The 20182-nt window shown below is 47.0% G+C and overlaps 1 protein-coding gene across 1 annotated transcript in view; it reads left to right on the forward strand.

Annotated features, from left to right (window-relative positions):
* The window catches only part of wdfy1 (WD repeat and FYVE domain containing 1), a 73695-nt gene that overhangs the window by 47812 nt on the left and 5701 nt on the right, over nt 1-20182 (forward strand). Inside the window, exons 9-11 of the mRNA XM_070883591.1 lie at nt 9437-9538; nt 17204-17334; nt 19629-19737. Of these exons, the coding sequence (XP_070739692.1) occupies nt 9437-9538; nt 17204-17334; nt 19629-19737 (342 nt within the window). The remainder of the gene's footprint in view (nt 1-9436; nt 9539-17203; nt 17335-19628; nt 19738-20182) is intronic.

Raw genomic sequence — 20182 nt, forward strand, 5'->3', positions numbered from 1 at the left:
ATTCCAACTAGCATGGGAACCTAAACTTTTCCCATATAGTTTAATTTGGCGTGGATATTTAACACACTCCATGCCGCTCAATTTATTGAAACTTCATTTTAGTTAACATAGCACAATGGTTTGTAATGAACATCCATATATAATGGGCCCAAGTTTCCACAAGAAAAAAAACGGGCGCCCCTCCGAGCTGGGCGCCCGTTTTTCGCGCCTAAAACGGCGCCTAAAAAAATCCTCAGTAGTCTCCACCGACTTACAGGTCCTGTGGCACTCGGCGCAGCCGGCACGAGCTGTGGGGGGGCGGAGCCAGGTCCTTGCGCTGAAAACATTGCCGGGACCTCTGCACATGCGCGCTACAGTCGGCACGCAAGTGCAGTAGCTCCAGGCATCGAACTGTGGGAGGGGCCCGAAGCACGCAGCCCCTAGCCCTGGCCCAATGGCCTCACTGGGGCTGCGTGAATGAGGCTCCTCCCACGGCCAGCTCCTGCTCCCCGCCCGACCAGACCCGACACTCGCTCCCCCCGCCGATCAGACCCTACCCGACCCGAGACCCGCTCCCCCCCCCGCCCCGACCGAGACCCGAGACCCGCTCCCCCCCCCGCCCCGACCGAGACCCGACACCCGAGACCCGCTCCCCCCCCGCCCCGACACCCGCTCCCCCCCCCCCGCCCCGACCGAGACCCGAGACCCGCTCCCCCGACCGAGACCCGACACCCGAGACCCGCTCCCCGCCCCGACCCGACATCCGACACCCGCTCCCCGCCCCGACCCGACACCCGCTCCCCCCCCCCCCGCCCCGACAGAGACCAGAGACCCGCTCTCTCCCCCCCCCCCCCCCCGACCCGACACCCGCTCCCCCGACCTCCCCCCTCCCCCCCCCCCTCCCCCCCCTCTCTCCCTCCCTCCCTCTCTCTCCCTCCCTCCCTCCCCTCTCTCTCTCTCCCTCCCCTCTCTCTCTCTCTCCCTCGCTCAGCAGCACGAACAGCTGCAGAATTCTCCCTGGCTGAAGCACTTTCACACAGGTAGGAAGATGGTTTATTTCATCTTTTCTTGGCTTATAAATGTTTATTCAGGTTGGATTTATTTGTATAATATTTGTAGAAGTATAAATAAGGATTTATTGTCAAATTTAATGAGTTCCCTTCCCCCCCACCTCAATTCTGGACGCCTAATTTGTAACCTGCGCCTGATTTTTTAATGTGTAGAACAGGTTTTTTCAGTTCTACAAAAATCTTCACTGGCGCCATTCTACTTTAGTTTGGAGTACATTTTCACTGTGGAAACTTTCAAATCAGGCGTCAGTGGCCGGACACGCCCCCTTTTAAAGAAAAAATTCTGTTCTAAACTAGAACTGTTCTACCTGACTAGAACTGCAGAAAAAAAAATGTGGAGAATTGCGATTTCTAAAATAGTCCGTTCTCCACTAGTTGCTCCTAAAAATCAGGCGCGAATCATGTGGAAACTTGGGCCCATTGACACACACCATCAATGTCCAGACGAAAAGTTAATCAAATGCTGGAATATGTAGTTAGAACAGTGGAATACAAGTTTACAGAAGCTCTGCTGAGGCTGTACAATGCACTCGTCCGACAACATTTGGAGTACTATGTGTAGTTCTGCTCATCACGCTGCAAAAAGGACCAGCATGCATTGGGGTGCTACAGAGATGAGTAATGAGAACAATTCAAGTTTAAGACGAGTGACTGATGAGAATAGTTTGAACAAGCTCACGCTCTACAGCCCAGAGAGTAGTGGGAGAATTTTCTCACTGCTTTAAATGTTATTTCAATAATCGGGACAAGTAACTTTTTGTGGCAGGAAAATGGGGCACAAGCCACTTCTACTGGTTTTCTGCCACAGAATACTATTGAATTTCATTGTGCCTTTTGGCTCTTCCGCAATTGACCACCGAATATAGGGCCCAAGTTTCGGGCCGCACCTAAAATGGCGCAGCCCGGACCTGGACGCCCGTTTTTTGCGCCACAAAGTGGGCCTAAAAGAAACATACCTATTCTCCGGCTCCCTGCAGGCCCTCGGGAGCTGGGCGCAGCGCAGCACGAGCTGTTGGGGGCGGAGCCAGGTCCCTGCGCTGAAAACAGGGCCGGGACCTCTGCACATGCGCGCTATAGTGGGCCCTGGCCTCACTGGGGCTGCGTGGATAAGGCTCCTCCACCCGACCCGACCCGACACCCCCGCTCTCTTTCCTCCCCCTCTCTTTCCCCCCCCCCCCCCGGCGACCCGACCTCCCCACCCGATCCGACCTCTGCGACTCTCTTTTCTCCCCACCCCGACCTCCGCGACCCTTCCCCTCCTCCTCCTCTCCCCCAAGACCTGACGCCACCTACCTGTAAATCCAGCCCAATGTCTTGGGCCCGCCTGTTCAGCCTCCTTCTCTCCCTTTCCCCCCCCCCCTCCTTTCCCCCCCCCCTCCTTCCCCCCCCCCCCCCTCCTTCCCCCCCCCCCCTCCTTTCCCCCCCCCCTCCTTTCCCCCCCCCTCTCCTTTCCCCCCCCCTCTCCTTTCTCCCCCCCTCTCTCCTTTCTCCCCCCCCTCCTTTCTCCCCCCCTCTCCCCTTGCCCCCCCCTCTCTCTCCTTGCCCCCCCCTCCTCTCCTTCCCCCCCCTCTCCTTTCCCCCCCTCTCCTTTCCCCCCCTCTCCTTCCCCCCCCCTCTCCTTCCCCCCCCCTCTCCTTCCCCCCCCCTCTCCTTCCCCCCCCCTCTCCTTCCCCCCCCCTCTCCTTCCCCCCCCCCTCTCCTTCCCCCCCCCCCTCTCTCCTTCCCCCCCCCCTCTCTCCTTCCCCCCCCCCTCTCTCCTTCCCCCCCCCCTCTCTCCTTCTCCCCCCCCTCTCTCCTTCCCCCCCCCTCTCTCCTTCCCCCCCCTCTCTCCTTCCCCCCCCCCCTCTCTCCTTCCCCCCCCCTCTCTCCTTCCCCCCCCCTCTCTCCTTCCCCCCCCCTCTCTCCTTCCCCCCCCTCTCTCCTTCCCCCCCCTCTCTCCTTCCCCCCCCTCTCTCCTTCCCCCCCCTCTCTCCTTCCCCCCCCTCTCTCCTTCCCCCCCTCTCTCCTTCCCCCCCCTCTCTCCTTCCCCCCCCTCTCTCCTTCCCCCCCTCTCTCCTTTCCCCCCCCTCTCTCCTTTCCCCCCCCTCCTCTCCTTTCCCCCCCCTCCTCTCCTTTCCCCCCCCTCCTCTCCTTTCCCCCCCCTCCTCTCCTTTCCCCCCCCTCCTCTCCTTTCCCCCCCCTCCTCTCCTTTCCCCCCCCTCCTCTCCTTTCCCCCCCCTCCTCTCCTTTCCCCCCCCTCCTCTCCTTTCCCCCCCTCCTCTCCTTTCCCCCCCCCCTCCTCTCCTTTTCCCCCCCCCTCCTCTCCTTTCCCCCCCCCCCTCCTCTCCTTTTCCCCCCTCCTCTCCTTTTCCCCCCCTCCTCTCCTTTTCCCCCCCTCCTCTCCTTTTCCCCCCCTCCTCTCCTTTCCCCCCCTCTCCTTTCCCTTCCCCCCCTCTCCCTTCCCCCCCTCTCCTTTCCCCCCCTCTCCTTTCCCCCCCCTCCTCTCCTTTCCCCCCCTTCTCCTCTCCTTTCCCCCCCCCCCTCTCCTTTCCCCCCCCCTCTCTCCTTTCTCTTCCCCCCCCCCTCTCTCCTTTCTCTTCCCCCCCCCCTCTCTCCTTTCTCTCCCCCCCCCCTCTCTCCTTTCTCTCTTCCCCCCCCCCTCTCTCCTTTCTCTTCCCCCCCCTCTCTCCTTTCTCTTCCCCCCCCCTCTCTCCTTTCTCTTCCCCCCCCCCTCTCTCCTTTCTCTTCCCCCCCCTCTCCTTTCTCTTCCCCCCCCTCTCCTTTCTCTTCCCCCCCCTCTCCTTTCTCTTCCCCCCTCTCTCCTTTCTCCCCCCCCCATCTCTCCTTTCTCTTCCCCCCCCTCTCTCCTTTCTCTTCCCCCCCCCTCTCCTTTCTCTTCCCACCCCCTCTCTCCTTTCTCTTCCCCACCCCCTCTCTCCTTTCTCTTCCCCACCCCTCCTTTCTCTTCCCCCCCCCCCCCTCTCTCCTTTCTCCTTTCTCTTTCCCCTCCCTCTCTCCTTTCCCCCTCCCTCTCTCCTTTCCCCCTCCCTCTCTCCTTCCCCCCCCTCTCTCCCCCCCCCTCTCCTTTCTCTTCCCCCCCCTCTCCTTTCTTCCCCCCCCTCTCCTTTCTCTTCCCCCCCCCTCTCCTTTCTCTTCCCCCCCCTCTCCTTTCTCTTCCCCCCCCCTCTCCTTTCTCTCCCCCCCCCCTCTCCTTTCTCTTCCCCCCCCCTCCTTTCTCTTCCCCCCCCCCCCTCCTTTCTCTTCCCCCCCCTCCTTTCTCTTCCCCCCCCCCCCCCCTCTCTCTTCCCCACCCCCCCCTCCTTTCTCTTCCCCACCCCCCTCTCTCCTTTCTCTTCCCCACCCCCCTCTCTCCTTTCTCTTCCCCACCCCCTCTCTCCTTTCTCTTCCCCACCCCCCTCTCTCCTTTCTCTTCCCCACCCCCTCTCTCCTTTCTCTTCCCCACCCCTCTCTCCTTCTCTTCCCCACCCCCCTCTCTCCTTTCTCTTCCCCACCCCCCTCTCTCCTTTCTCTTCCCCACCCCCCTCTCTCTCTCTCCTCTCCCCTCCCTCCTCTCCCCCTCCCTCCCTCCCCCTCCTCCTCCTCTCTCTCTCCCTCCCTCCCCTCTCCTCTCCTCTCCTCCCGCTCCCTCTCCTTCCTTCCCTCTCCTTCCCTTCCTCCCTCCCCTCTCCCTTTCTCCTCCTTCCTCCCCTCCCCCTCCCTCGCCTCATCTCCCCCCCCTCTCTCATCTCCCCTTCCCCTCTCTCTCATCTCCCTTCCCTCTCTCATCTCCCCTTCCCTCACCCCCTTCTCCCCCTCCTCTCGCTGTCAGAAACACAGACACTGACAGAAAGAGAGTGAGAGACACACAGAGAGATAGAGACACTGACAGAAACAAACTGGGGGGGCCATCCCAGCACGCTGTTGGAGGACTCCCAGTGTTGCACTCGGTAAGTAGAAAATGTTTTATTTATTTTTTAAAAATTTTTTAATTTTTTTTGATTGATGTATTTATCATTTATTATTGATGATGGCTCTTTATTTGTAAAACTGAAGTATTTAATGTTTGTAAACTTCCCTTTTAAACCCCCCCCCCTCCCCATTCCCTATGCCTAATTTGTAACCTACGCCTGATTTTCTAAAGTGTAGACAAGGTTTTTTCGAACGTACAAAAATCTTCACTGACTCCATTTTAAGTTAGTTTGGAGTAAGTTTTCACTGCCTAAACTTTGAAAACAGGTGTAAGTGGCTGGACACACCCCCTTTTGGAAAAAAAAATTCTGTTCCAAAGTGAAACTGTTCTAACTGACTAGAACTGGAGCAAACTAAATGCCGAGAATTCAAATTTCTAAGATACTCCATTCTAAACCAGTTGCTCCAAAAAACCAGGAGCAACTCAGGCCGAAACTTGGCCCCTATATAGAGTGATGGTATACCATAGGGTATGCCATACCTGCTCCGAAGAATTGTTCACTCTGAAAATCTCCCTGTGGTCTAGGACTGTCCGAAGCAATGGCAGACCTGTATAAGCAGATTATGAATATTATAATGATGGCGGCATTCAAAACACGTGGAATAACGTAGCTTGAGAATTATAAGATACGGCTGTTTCTAGCATCAACTGAGAGGGGAAGAAGTTTCAGTGCTTGTAGAGTGTGGAGAGTTTCAATAGAGATTTCTGCAGCTCGAATCCATTCTTTACAGCAATATTTTCTTTTGCCATTCTGCATATATAGAGTTAGGCTTGCTTCTCACGCACTTTAGTACCTGTACATAGGTGTGATGTGCCCCAAACATCTTCCTTTCAGATGAGTACCCATACATTCTGGACTCAGGACTCTGAAGCCTTGGCCTCAGCTGGGAATGTGGCACATTCATACCCACTTCCCGCTCCCGCATGCTCTTGTGAATCACCCACTAGCACGTGCTCATTAACACTATCTCATTCTCTGGGTGTAGCTGATCTGGTGTGTGGAAGTTAAAGAGGCAAACAACTCTGGGTGAGGTGCCGGGGGTTGGGGAGGAGAACATGAGATAGGAGGTCTCTGCAGGAACATGTGGGTGGACTTCACTCTGACTTTAAATTCATCTCTTTTTTTTTTTAATAATCCTCCTTGGCTTCCTCATCGTCATCATAGTTCACAAGCAGATGAACCTGTTGCTGTGGTGCATCTGCAACAAAATAGGGAAGAGGCTAAGAAAGGGTGAGCATTACTCCCTTGGGATTAGGGGAACTGAGAAAGGGGTAGGAGCTCGTGTCTGTGTGGTGCTTCACAGGGATTCCAGGGCAACAGTGTAGGTGCCTAGTCACTAACCTGGTGCTAGCAATATGCCTCTGACCTCACCATCTCCCACAGCACAAACAGAATTCCTTCCCATGAGCTCCATGATCTTCTCGTCATGGTGCATGAGGTATTGAAGGAGGTTTTCTGCTCGTTGGCATTGTGTGTTAATTTCTCCTGCAACAAGATTGAGTAAATTAGGTGAAGGCTAATTGTGTGAACCAAGTTTCATGGGAGATCCGAAGTAAGAGATATGGTGGTATCAGCCTGTTAAAGTGGAGAAAGGGGTTTCAGGGTTGTGCGTTCAATTAATTGCTGTTCAGAAAGATGGGTAGCCATAATCTTAGAAACCCCGTTATCCAGAGTACATTGTGATGGGTACATAGAAACAAAGAAAATAGATGCAGGAGTAGGCCATTCGGCCCTTCGAGCCTGCACCACCATTCAATAAGATCATGGCTGATCATTCACCTCAGTACCCCTTTCCTGCTTTCTCTCCATACCTCTTGATCTCTTTAGCCGTAAGGGCCATATCCAATTCCCTCTTGAATATATCTAACGAACTGGCATCAACAACTCTCTGCGGTAGAGAATTCCACAGGAAACTTCTGAGTGAAGTTTCTCCTCATTTCGGTCCTAAGTTATACAGCTGTTACTTTTAGAGGGTGAAGAGTGTGCTGGCACCTAGGGTGGCTGTGGAAGAAAAGATGGAGTGGGCTGGTGTACTACCTTACCTGCTCTGGTAAAGTCATTGAACATCATGCAGCACTGGTCTGTAATCCTGGGTGATAGAGTCCAGGTGACATGACTGATATTTCTGGCAGGTTTAATGTCACAGACATCCAGCAGTTTGAGTCTCCTGACATTAGTTCCCTCGAAGGGCTTTCAGATAAGACTGAGAAATTCTGGCCTCCTCTTGTCTCCCTATGTGTCATGCCCTTGTTTAGCTGCATGTGCCAGCTTCTCATCTCATTGATAGTGTCAGTGAAGGATTCATGAGACATGCAGTGACGTTAGCTGACAGTCAAGTGAGTGAGCCAAGCACTGACCCTTACTTAGCTGCTTGTTCTCCAGTCTGCTGTTGAGGTCAGCAATCAGTATTGGCTTTTTAAAAGCTGCACTCTAATTTCCATGCAGCCCTGCAGATTAGAAATGGTATTAACACCAATCACTACTCCAGTGCATGTACTAAGGAGCTGATCCAGGAAACTCTTCTGTAAATACCTCCGCGGATCTTCGATGGGCACAAATCTCTTCACCGTTGGTGTAAAAGCAGTGCAACTCGCTGTGTGGAATTTCATCCTAAATGTTAAAGGGACTTGGTTTAACTATACATGAAATGTTAAAGGGCTTGGAAAAGGTTAATCCACAATATTACATTAAAATAAAACAGGCCAGCAAAGACCAGACGTCACAAGTATAACATCTGAAAAATACATTTAAATCTGATTAATGAAAGACTTTTTTCATGCAACGATTGATGGATGTCTGGATTAATCTCCTGGGCAGGTTGATAGAAATGCGACTTTAGGGGTGCTCGAGATGCAGTTCGATGCTAGACTTAAAGGAGTTATGCTTTTCAAAGATTCAGTTTTGGTGGGCTGAAGGACATTTTTCTCATCCTTTACTTTTCTTATGTTAATCACTGAAGAAATAAGCTATGTGTTTTACTCTGTTCCCCCATTCCACTTTTACATATTTCTACATGATTTGGTTTGTATGGGCAAGTTTTTAGATTAACATTCGACTAAAGACGCCTTGCATCATCCAAAGGGCAGCAGCCAAACGGTTGAAAAGTCCACTGATCACTATTCATTCAAAAGCAAAATACTGCGGAATCTGGAATTAAAAACAGAAAATGCTGGAAATCTCAGCGGGTCAGGCAGCATCTGTGGAGAGAAAGCAGAGTTAACGCTTTGGGTCGACGACCCTTCATCAAAACTGGAGTGTGTTCGAAAAGAACACATTCTTAACGAGCACTGATGGGGGAGGGGAAGAGAAACAAAAAGGAAGGTCTGTGATAGGAAAGCAGGAGAGATTAGAGAGACAAAAGGGATGATGGGCCGAATTGAAATGATAATGCCAGGAGTTAGAAAAACATGTCAAGATAGGGTGTGAATGGCGGAATAATGAACAGCTATCATTAGAGACGAGGAGAAGGGAAAAAAACAGGTTCGGGGAGGGGAGGGGAGGCGGTGGGGTGGTTGTTCTGCCATTCGATCAGTATTTATTGTTGTGCTGTTGGATTTTGTACCAACCAATAAATGATTACAAAAGCAAAATACTGCAAATGCAGGAAATCTGAAATCAAAACAGAAAATGTTGGAAATCTGTGGCGAGAGAAACGGATTTAACGTTTCAGGTCGATGACCCTTCGTCAGAACTGGAGCAAGGGCAGGGAAAGGGGGAAGGAGGAAAGAACAAAAGGTCTGATCGGGTGGAAGGCAAGAGAGATTGAATGATAAAAGGGATCATGGTGCAAGGCAAAAGGAGATGGTAATGGGACAAGTAAAGAAACAAAAAATGACTAAGATTTTCAGAGAAACCTTTGCTATCTACAATAGATGGCATATCCTGATTCATGCCTAGGGGTTGTCTGTTTAATGCTTTGCACTTCTGACATTGCGGATTGGGATTGACTTGGGTGAAAGGGAAGATAAACAAGGAAAAAAAGATTTAAAATTAAAACAAAATGCAACAAAGACAAAGTAAGGAAAGCCAATCCAAGGTCACATGACTTATAAAATGACAACAACCAAGTGAATATCAATAGATATAAAGGCTTAAAATATTTTAATGAACTTAAAATATTTTAATGAAATTAAAATGGTGTATATACTGTAACTGTAAATTGAGGAAAATATTTTACTAATGAAAAATTGCACAATATATTTTATTTTGTATTGCAAATAAATTGGTTGTGCTCCTTACCAATGGATGGTTTTACCTTTTTTTAAATAAAAAGCCCAGTAAACCAATGCAAAAACTGAATTTGCTGTCTTGTGATGCACATGCAGAAAAATGATAGATTTTCTTGTTCCTGACTTTCCTTGTATTCTTATAACAGCAACAGAGTCAATTTGTTTGCTCCAGGTTTTTTTTAAAAACTTTTTCATTGTTGCTTTATAGGCTCCACAATGGGAGGAAAGTGATTCTTGTCAAAACTGTAAACAGCCATTCTTCTGGAACTTCAAACAGATGTGGGATACAAAGAGCCTTGGTCTGCGACAGGTCTGTGATGTAGCTCTTGATAAATCTAAAATACTTCACAGCTTTATCAGATATTCAACATTGTAAATGCTTATGTCAACATATTTCAGCTTTCCACAAATACATATGTGGTATGACTGCCCAAACTACTGCCTGTGGGGTACATATGCCCTATTTAGCTTCCTTTTGAGATGTTGAGGGCTGCTGCTTCTTCAAAGGGTCAGCATTCTAAGGTTGGGGGATCCGTCACTTGTCATTGATTTCTCGTGGTGGTTTTGGGCTGCCTTCTCCTCCTAAAGGAGAGTAAAATAATTGAGAAGATGATGTGCAGTAAGGCCGAAGTGGCAGCATGCAGCCATAGTACATGTACTGATGGGAGGATTCGTTTGGGCTGAATGTTGTAAGGATGTGAATGTTGGAACACATCAAGATGACGTTTGGGGTGTAAAGGCACTGCCTCATGGCCATTCATGGTAAGATATTTAAGACTGTGTGAGGGGAGTTAATTTTAAGTGCCTGTTATGCTTTGCACACTGTATTAATGCGGTTATTGTGTGTTCTGCTACCTTGGCTGTTCTGGTAAGATCACTGAACTTTTCCTTGCACTATTCCCTAGTGAGGTGGAAGTGACGTTCATCCTAGGAGCCTCTGGTACTTATTGCTAAAGAGAGGCCCTCCCCTGCCTCATTGTCACTGAAACAGTTGCTATTGAGGGAGTGCAGCAAAAGGTTCACCCAGACTGAGTCCAGGGATGGCTGAACTGACATATGAGGAGAGACTGGATCAACTGGGCCTTTATTCACTGGAGTTTAGAAGCATGAGAGGGGTCTTATAAAAACGTATAAGATTCTGACTGGACTGGACAGGTTAGATGCGGGAAGAATGTTCCCGATGTTGGGGAAGTCCAGAACCAGGAGACACAGTCTTAGGATAAGGGGCAGGCCATTTAAGACTGAGATGAGGAGAAAGTTCTTTATTCAGAGAGTTGTTAACCTGTGGAATTCCCTGCCGCAGAGAGTTGTTGATGCCAGTTCATTGGATATATTCAAGAGGGAGTTAGATATGGCCCTTACGGCTAAAGGAATCCAGGGGTATGGAGAGAAAGCAGGAAAGGGGAGCTGAGGGAATGATCAGCCATGATATTGAATGGTGGTGCGGGCTCGAAGGGCCGAATGGCCTACTGCACTTATTTTCTATGTTTCTATGACTAACTCCACTCCCTCCAAACTTATTTTTATATTAGAAGCTTGCTTATTGTCCACATTTTAACAATTTTAATTCCTGCCTCTAAGCTGCTGCAGGACTTTATATCCTGCATCAGTATACAATTCCGCCCCACCCCCCGCTCCAAACATCCTACCAATAGGCAAGCTCCCAATTAGAGGTGGTTCCCATGGCTGAGGCTCACCCATCATATTACAACTATGCTGATCTAGGCAATTGATGCAAGATAGTGTACGATGGATCAGCTAGTGCAATTTTCCCATCTAGATTATATCTGATTGGGAAATCTATACCATTAATCTCCGAATCTACAGGCATAGTATTAGAAACATAGAAAATAGGTGCAGGAGCAGGCCATTCCGCCCTTCGAGCCTGTACCACCATTCAATATGATCATGGCTGATCATGCAACTTCAGTACCCCACTCCTGCCTTCTCTCCATACCCCCTGATCCCTTTAGCCGTAAGAGCCACATCTAACTCCCTTTTGAATATATCCAATTAACTGGACTCAACAACTTTCTGTGGTAGAGAATTCCATAGATTCACAATTCTCTGGGTGAAAAAGTTTCTCCTCATCTCGGTCCTACATGGCTTACCCCTTATCCTTAGACTGTGACCCCTGGTTCTGGACTTCCCCATCATCGGGAACATTCTTCCTGCATCTAACCTGTCCAATCCCATTAGAATTTTATATGCTTCTATGAGATGCCCTCTCATTCTTCTAAATTCCAGTGAATATAAGCCTAGTCGATCCAGTCTTTCTTCATATGTCAGTCCTGCCATCCCAGGAATCAGTCTGGTGAACCTTCGCTGCACACTCTCAATAGCAAGAATGTCCTTTCTCAGATTAGACCAAAACTGAACACATTACTCATGGTGTGGTCTCGCCAAGGCCCTGTACAACTGCAGCAAGACCTCCCTGCTCCTATACTCAAATCCTCTCGCTATGAAGGTCAACATGCCATTTGCTTTCTTTACTGCCTGCTGTACCTGCATGCCAACTTTCAATGACTGATGTACCATGACATCCAGGTCTCGTTGCACCTCCCCTTTTCCTAATCTGTCACCATTCAGATAATAATCTGCCTTCCTGTTTTTGCCACCAAAGTGGATAACCTCACATTTATCCACATTATACTGCATCTGCCATGCATTTGCCCACTCATCTAACCTATCCCAAGTCACCCTGCAGCCTCTTAGCATCATCCTCACAGCTCACACTGCCACCCAGCTTAGTGTCATCTGCAAACTTGGCAGAGATAGATTTTTAACCAATAAGGGAATTAAGGGTTATGGGGAGAGGGCGGGTAAGTGCAGCTGAGTCCTGATCTTGTTGAATGGCGGAGCAGGCTCGAGGGGCTAGATGGCCTACTCCTGTTCCTAATTCTTATGTTCTTATTATGTTCTTATACACTCAATTCCTTCGTCTCAATCATTAACATATATATTGTAAATAGCTGGGGTCCCAGTATTGTCATTCATGGCTAATTATTTAACACCATAATATCAGCAGTTATTGCTTAGCTGCCCATTGGGCTTCTTTCAGCTGAGCTTCATAGAACAGTGTTGACACCTTGTAAGTGATTCAACTTGATCCCGAGTGGTGCAGCTGGGAGTAGCCTTTCAGCAGTTTACAGTAACTAAATGGTGTACAACAACAACTTGTAGTAACTATGACTCTCTTGGTGAAGCGTCAATCTGGACAGTTACTGTAGCTGTGGTTGTCTTCTGTGTTCTTACCGACCAGTGACTCGTGATCCCGCAGTCCCGCCGGGAACAACGATTTTATCGCTGGCCAAAACAACTCTGAAAGAGCCACGAGATGGACCGTAATCTGCATAGATCACTGCCCCAGTAACCAAAACTTAAGAAAAAGTGATGGATAACTCTAATGGGTTAATCCTAACCAGATGGGACAAGTTCTGAACGAAGAACGTCTCTGCAGTGTGCTGGATGTAGCAGCACATTGCATGAAGAAGTACGTGCTGCACAATAGCTAGCTCTGTGCCTGCCAGATTAGCGCAAATGTCCTCCTCCACCCAGACCAGTGAGGAGGATCTAAGACTGATAAGATCGTACTACCTGCCCTATTGGCAATTGATTCCATCAGCCAGAACCCTAGGATTGGGAGAACCAATAGGTTGAGAATGAGTGCCTCACAAGCCCGGGGGGCATCACTCGTCACTGCAGCCCAAACAATATACATCAAGCCTTAATGACACCAAGGGAGCAAAAACTTAGATGATCACAGACAGTGCTCTAATGGGCCCAGAGACAACAGCTACAGCAAGAGCGGAGACGGTGGCACCAAACTCCACCACGATGGTGGCTAATGATTTAGGGCCCTCGACTTGGAGAAGTTGGCAGACTCTGACCAACCACAAAACACATGTCAAACGCGGGCAATAATCCCACCAAGGGGAAATCCAAAACACATAATCTTGACGACTACCTAACACAGGCTGAAGAACTACTCTGCTACAAGGAAGACCTTGAAAGCAGGCTCCTCAGCATTGGTTTAATTGAATGCATTGCAGAGATGGTGCTAGAGAACATCAACACCAATCCTTGCAAGACCAATGTTGGAAGAAGGCAGATAATGTGAACAAACACTGAGTCGGAACAGCTCTTCACACCGCTGCCAAAAAGAGACGGGCAGCCTACAAAATGATAGACATTATAATCGAAAGACAGGAGAAGGTTGGCACGCCACATCATGGGTGCACCCGCCGCTGCAAAATGTCCTCCAACCAAAGAGGAGCTGGAAAAATGCTTTTCAATAAAGCTCAGTAAACCAAACAACAAACCGAGTATAAATAAATCTGCTGATGATGGTGATACACAAAGACGAGGTTAAAACAGTACTTAAAGATATAAAGAAGATGCGTGCAGCCGGGCCGGACGGCATGAAGTTCAGTGACCCTCTAAACATAATGGGAGATGATGAGACCCTACTCCCAAGACTCTTCACACTATGGCTCAAATCAGTACCATCAAACAGTTCTGATTCCAAAAACTGAGGAAAAAAGAAGAAAGACTTGCATTTATATAGTGTCTTTTACAAACACCGGATGTCTCAAAGTGCTTTACAGCCAATGAAGTACTTTTGGAGTGTAGTCACTGTTGTAATGTGGGAAATGTGGCAGCCAATTTGCGCAGAGCAAGCTTCCACAAACAGCGATGTGATAATGACCAGATAATCTGTTTTGTTATGTTGATTGAGGGATGAATATTTGGCTAGGACACAGGGGATAACTCCCCTGCTCTTCTTCAAAATAGTGCCATGGGATCTTTTACATCGACCTGAGAGAGCAATCGGGACCTCGGTTTAACATCTCATCCGAAAGACAGCATCTCCGACAATGCAGCACTCCCTCAGCACTACATTGGCGTGTCAGCCTAGATTTATGTGCTCAAGTCTCGAGAGGGACTTGAACCCACAACCTTCTGACTCAGAGGCGAGTGTGCTACCCACTGAGCCACAGCTGACACTGTAAATCTGTCACAGATCCTGAAAAACATCGACAATTGATAGGTCCGATTGTTATCGGCCAAGTTGCTGCGCCTCTTCAAGATCATAGTGAAGAGGCTAACCAAGGCCATGAAACTCAAACCAGAAGGGTTTCAACATTGTCATCCAACAAAACATCACGAGGGGGCAAAGAGCAATAGAAAAGAGCTGGCAATAGTCTTCTTAGACCTAGCCAAAGCCTTTGATACAATAGGGCACAAAATGCTATCAAAGGCCCTGAAAATGGTGAGCTTGCCCAAAGGGTTCATTGACCTCAAAGAGAACCTAGAGGGAGATGGATGAAATCCAATTCAATTTACATAACAAGGCAACTCTCTATCCCCACTACTCTTCGATATTAATGAATCCCTTTATTTGCTTGCTAGATTGAGCAAATATGGGTGTAGCGATGAAACTAAATAACCAGGTCCATCACCTGCACATCGCTTGCTTCTGCAGACGATATTGCGATCCTCAGCAACCCTATGCCAGAATGCCGAGTACCTCAAAATTGTAGTCATCTATAAAAACACAGGCTTAAGATTCATAACAAAATGGCAAGCTTCCATTTCACAAGCAAGAGGAAGACCTTCCTGTACAACCATAAAGATAACTGGTTGATAAACTGGAGTCCCGTGAGCTACACCCGGTGGAGAAGGAAAAGTACCTGGGTGTCGGGTAGACATATGGGCAGGAGTCACAGGGGACAAACGGTCAACAAAGCTTAGTTCATGGTTCAAGGGCCTTAGAGATTGAACTAAAACCTACCCAAAAGTTCAAGATCTTAAAAACCCACATAATCCCAAGGATTTATTATCACCTGATCCTGACTGAAGCTTCACCGAATACACTTGCAGAATTAGACTTGTTAATCAAAAAGTCACTAAAGGAGATACTCCACCTTCCTAACTACATCGCAGATGGAATACCTTAAACAAAGAATAAAGATGGGGGCCTGGGCCTACCAAAATTGAAGATTCAAATCCCTTTCGCGATCATCCGACAGATAAGGAGGAATTTCTTCACTCCGAGGGTTGTGACTCTTTGGAATTCTCTGCCCCAGAGGGCTGTGGATGCTGAGTCTCTGAATATATTCAAGGCGGAGATAGATAGACTTTTGGAGTCTAGGGGAATCGAGGGAAATGGGGCTAGGGCAGGAAAGTGGAGTTGAGGTTGATGATCAGCCATGATCTTATTGAATGGCTGAGCAGGCTCAAGGGGCCGTATGGCCTACTCCTGCTCCTATTTCTTATGATGCAGTCATCGAGGCATCAGTCCAATACTGTGGTGAAACAATATTGTTAACATTGAAAGGTTTAGGAACCTGAAAGCCCACAGGGAGGTCGAAGAATTCCTAAAAAAACAAACTAAGCCACCCAACTAAAGGCAGTGACCAACATGGATTGCCACCCATCCCGGAGGAGGAACGGGATATGCAAGCAGAACGCACCAGTCCACCCAGTGAGAGTGTGAAACCTGGGAATAGGTACGGGGAATGAAGGTAATGGGAGTTCATAATGTGGGTGAACCTCTGTCAAGGCTCTGGCATCAGATATTACCACATTGACAGAATGTCCAACTCGTGGACACAAACACAGCACAGAATGAAACAACCCCAGTTCATAAAGGGACTGCTACTAAGATGCAACCTATGCAGCCTTGCCTATGGCTGAACAAACGTGATAAAAACACGCAGGAGATGCAAGTTAGCGAATGAGTTGCTTGCACACATCAGGAAGGTGCCTAGCAGTCAAAAATGAACAAGTACCATAATAAGATCATGGAGAAACTAAAGGAACAAGTGTCCAAGTATGGATGGATCTCTCACCAAGAACCCAGGCTCAGAACACCAGATGGAACACCATGGACATAATTTTCAAGAAAGGGCAAGATGTGTTTGTAGGCGTCGCGATCAGGTACAAAAACAACAATATGGCGGTTGCGAACTGTGAAAAACACAAGCACGTCACGCCTCAAATTAAAGAACTGCCCAATGGCAACACAGTCAAATTCTTTGGCTTTGTAATAGGAGCAAGAGGAAAATGGCTGGAAAAAAACACCCTTGAAGATTTTTTTAAGAATTGAAAGGTACAAGGGCTTTTTCAAAACAAATATCCAGATTAACAATCTCACTCACCCTAGAAATCTTACAAATCTTCAACGACATAACCTTTGGTGTAATGTCTGTAGCACTGGTTAGATCCAAACATCTACACTAACCGAGTCACCAACCACAACCACATCAGGTGATAACTTGGGTAAGAATGGCTAACCTAAATGACGTTTGCCCAGCTTGATCTCTTAGTCAATACCCAACACTTGGTGGCGTACAAGGCTTTCTGACACTTGTGGTAGCATACAAGACTTTCTGACACTCTAACCCCCTCCACCCCGCCAATAGCAGGCCCATCCCAACCAATCCCCCTGCCAACGCCTCCTACCCGTGCCTGTTGCACTGCTGCACATTTTAACATGAGCCATGTAAAGACTCAAACAATGCACTCTTATAATGGAACATCCATCTCAGAGTGTACTTAAATGGCCAGTCTAAGCCTTTACCACACCATGTAGATGTCTTTCACTTTGGGTGAACCCACAAAATGCTGTAATAGCAACAAATTTACATGGTGCTTTTTAAAAAATATATATATATATTTTGCAGCTGTAAATTGTTAAATTTAGTCTAAGAACCATAAGATTGCTGTTAGTTTTTTTAAATAACATCGATCCAAATCAATTCGGTGAAGATAGATATCACAATTTTTGCTTTTTCTTCTGTGCAACAATTCAAAAGAAACTTGTTGATCAGAATCTGAAGAGTCTGGTGATTGACACAAGAGTCCATTAGAAGTTCTGGCACTATTTGAAGAATGCTTCTACTCTGTCTAAGGTAGAGTAGTGTTTTATTTTAACATTTTCTCTAAACATTTCTTTTACACTTGTATTTAGCATCACTGCAGAAAGTGTGGCAAAGCTGTATGTGGGAAATGCAGCACTAAACGTTCTACCTACCCTGTGATGGGCTTTGAGTTTCAGGTACGAGTCTGTGACGACTGCTTCGACACAGTCAAAGATGAAGAGTGAGTACTGTTCATTTCAACTTCTGTCTGATAAGACTCCATCCCTTGGCCACTTTTATTTTTTTGCATTAGGAATGCTCTTCAAAACAATCTGGACCTTGGAGAGAGTACAAAATGTAAAATAAATAAAAAGTAATTGCAGTACAACAAACTCATTTATAAGATATGAACAGCTTTGTATGAATCATTCCCTACCTAGCGGTTATGGTTCGAGTCCCTGCTGCTTGTCCATGGATCCTTATGGATTCAATTTGTTGCATTTTGGATCATTGGATTCAATATTTCCTCAGGGAGAGAGACTCCCATCACATCCATGCTGTAAGCTGATTTTAGGGGAGAGGGAAAATTGATTTGAGCGAAATACTATCTCCATGTTAAACGTGGCTTTTTGTCTGAATCAGAAACTTTCAATGTTAAAATTTTTTCCCACAAATCCCTTACTTTTCATTTTGTAATGAAGTGCATTTATTGGCAATCAGATAATGATTGAAATGTCTTTTAAGTTTGGGAAGGCTTTTCTATTGGAGATTGGATGGTGTGGCATATTCGTGCCAAAGTGTACAACAACTAAATCCAAGGTCTGAGTTGCAGCTGTGTTCCCCATGGGGGAAAGTGGTGCTCTTAACAGTGCTGTCATTTTGGAAGGAAAGGAAAGAGGGATGAGTTCGTTGGATTACCCTGGCCAGAGCTAGTGTATTTGCAAGGAGTAGGTATGTGTGAAATTGGGAACAGGTCACTTGGCTAGAGGTGAGGGTATTGTGCATGAGAGGGGGGAATAGTGAAGAAAGGAAACTATTGAAAATTATAAGAAAAATAAAGACTTGCGATTTTGATTTCCTCGGTCTTGAATGATCCACAAGCTTAGTTTCTCTATAGAGTGCAGATGTGAAATTTTCACTGAAAGCAAGTCTACTTTTCAGTAGATCAGTGGTCCAGATGCCTGAACATGATATGCCATGGGCAGAATTGTTTGTTCAGTTCACCTGGTTCTTTTTAAAATAGTTTTGGAGCCAAACCATAAGGAGTGTTTTGAATAAAGTCCAAGGAGAGCGGTGGTACTGGAGGCCAGCTTGCAAATTGTTAACTAGAATGGCAAAGTTGTGTATACTGCTGTATACTTCTGCTTTAACACTTGAGGCAGTCAGCCAGTGGCTCAGTGGATAGCACGCACTCCTGATTCAGAAGGTTGTGGGTTCATGTTGCATTCCAGAGACTTGAGCACACAAATCTAGGCTGAGACTGCAGTGCACTACCGCAGGAATGCTGCACTGTCGGAGGTGCCATGCCGTCTTTCAGATGAGACATTAAACAGAGGCCCTGTCTGCTCTCTCAGTTGGATGTAAAAGATCCCATGGCACTATTTTGAAGAAGAGCAGGGGAATTATCCCTGGTGACCTGGCCAATATTTATCCCTCAATCAACATCACTAAAAACAGATTATCTAGTCATTATCACATTGCTGTGAGTGGGAGCTTGCTATGTGCAAATTGGCTGCCGCGTTTCCTATATTACAACAGTGACTACACTTCAAAAAGTACTTAATTGGCTGTAAAGCGCTTTGGGACATCCGGTAGCTGTGAAGGGTGCTATATAAATGCAAGTCTTTCTTAAATGTAAACCCTGAGGAATGCAGGTAGGATACTATTCTGATTGCTGGTAATGCTTGAAATTCTGCTGTAGAAAAGAATAATTTCTCACCTGGGGGTCACAAAATATCTATTATCCATTAGTAGGAATAGGAGTAGGAGTGGCTGATCTGTATCATAACTCCATTTACCTGCCTTGGTTCCACATCCATTAATAAATATGCCAAGTATATTTTTGAACTTTTGAATTGACAAAACGTCAACAGCTTTTTGAGGGAGAGTGTTCCAGATTTCCACTATCCTTTGCATGAAGAAGTGCTTCCTGACTACACCCCTGAACGGACTAGCTCTAATTTTATTACATCCCCTTGTGCTGGACTCCCCCACCAGAGGAAATCGTTTCTATCTATCTACCCTTAGAAATGAGTTCAAATGATCATGTCTTACAGTAGCTGGACCAATACATGCTATTCCACTTCAGAGCAAATTCTATTGAGCTCAGTGGCAATTTTGGTGGCATTTGTTAATTGGTAAGGCAACTTAATTTGCCTTTTAAAGGAGCATTTAAGGAAAATTAATGATTCAAGTGGAATTTATTTGCAAATAATAGTGGAAATTTGACACAATGGTGAGAAGATTTTGTTGTCAAGTGAATGTTTTATTGATGACACTGAAGGATCCTTGTTATAATATTTATTATTATTACAGTCGAACATCTTTGGCAACATTTCATGAAAGCAAACATAATATTTCACATATGAATCTGGACAACACAAGAGGACTGATGGTAACCTGTGGAAGTGATCGTATTGTGAAGGTATTTTTTCCTTTCTAAATCAGATGCATGCTGTGTTTGACTTCATAATCTCAGCAAGACTGAGGGGATCAGATTAATACACTTAAACGAGCTGCCTTGTAAATTCTGTGCATTATTTGTAAAGTAAGTTAGTGATCAGAATGTTGCATTCAGTGTCGTGCGTGAAAATGTGAAACATGCAAACATAATGGGCCAGATTTTGCTGTAGCAGGGCTTCGAATGGCATCTGTTATTAGCTAGACTTCCTCCTGCACTCACCAGCTTAAAAAAAAAAATGCCCATTATGTTGCTGGATGTGTGAGCTGGTGACGACACAGTGAGGGAAATAGCATTCGGGATCCGAGTAAACAGGGCAACCAACAGGATATCCCCTTAACTAATGAGATTTAAGGTTGGGAAATAAATAGCAGAAAGACTGAGAAGGAGGGTGAATTAAATGCCAAAT

This window comes from Pristiophorus japonicus, chromosome 6, assembly GCF_044704955.1.
Source record: "Pristiophorus japonicus isolate sPriJap1 chromosome 6, sPriJap1.hap1, whole genome shotgun sequence".
Lineage (NCBI taxonomy): Eukaryota > Metazoa > Chordata > Chondrichthyes > Pristiophoridae > Pristiophorus > Pristiophorus japonicus.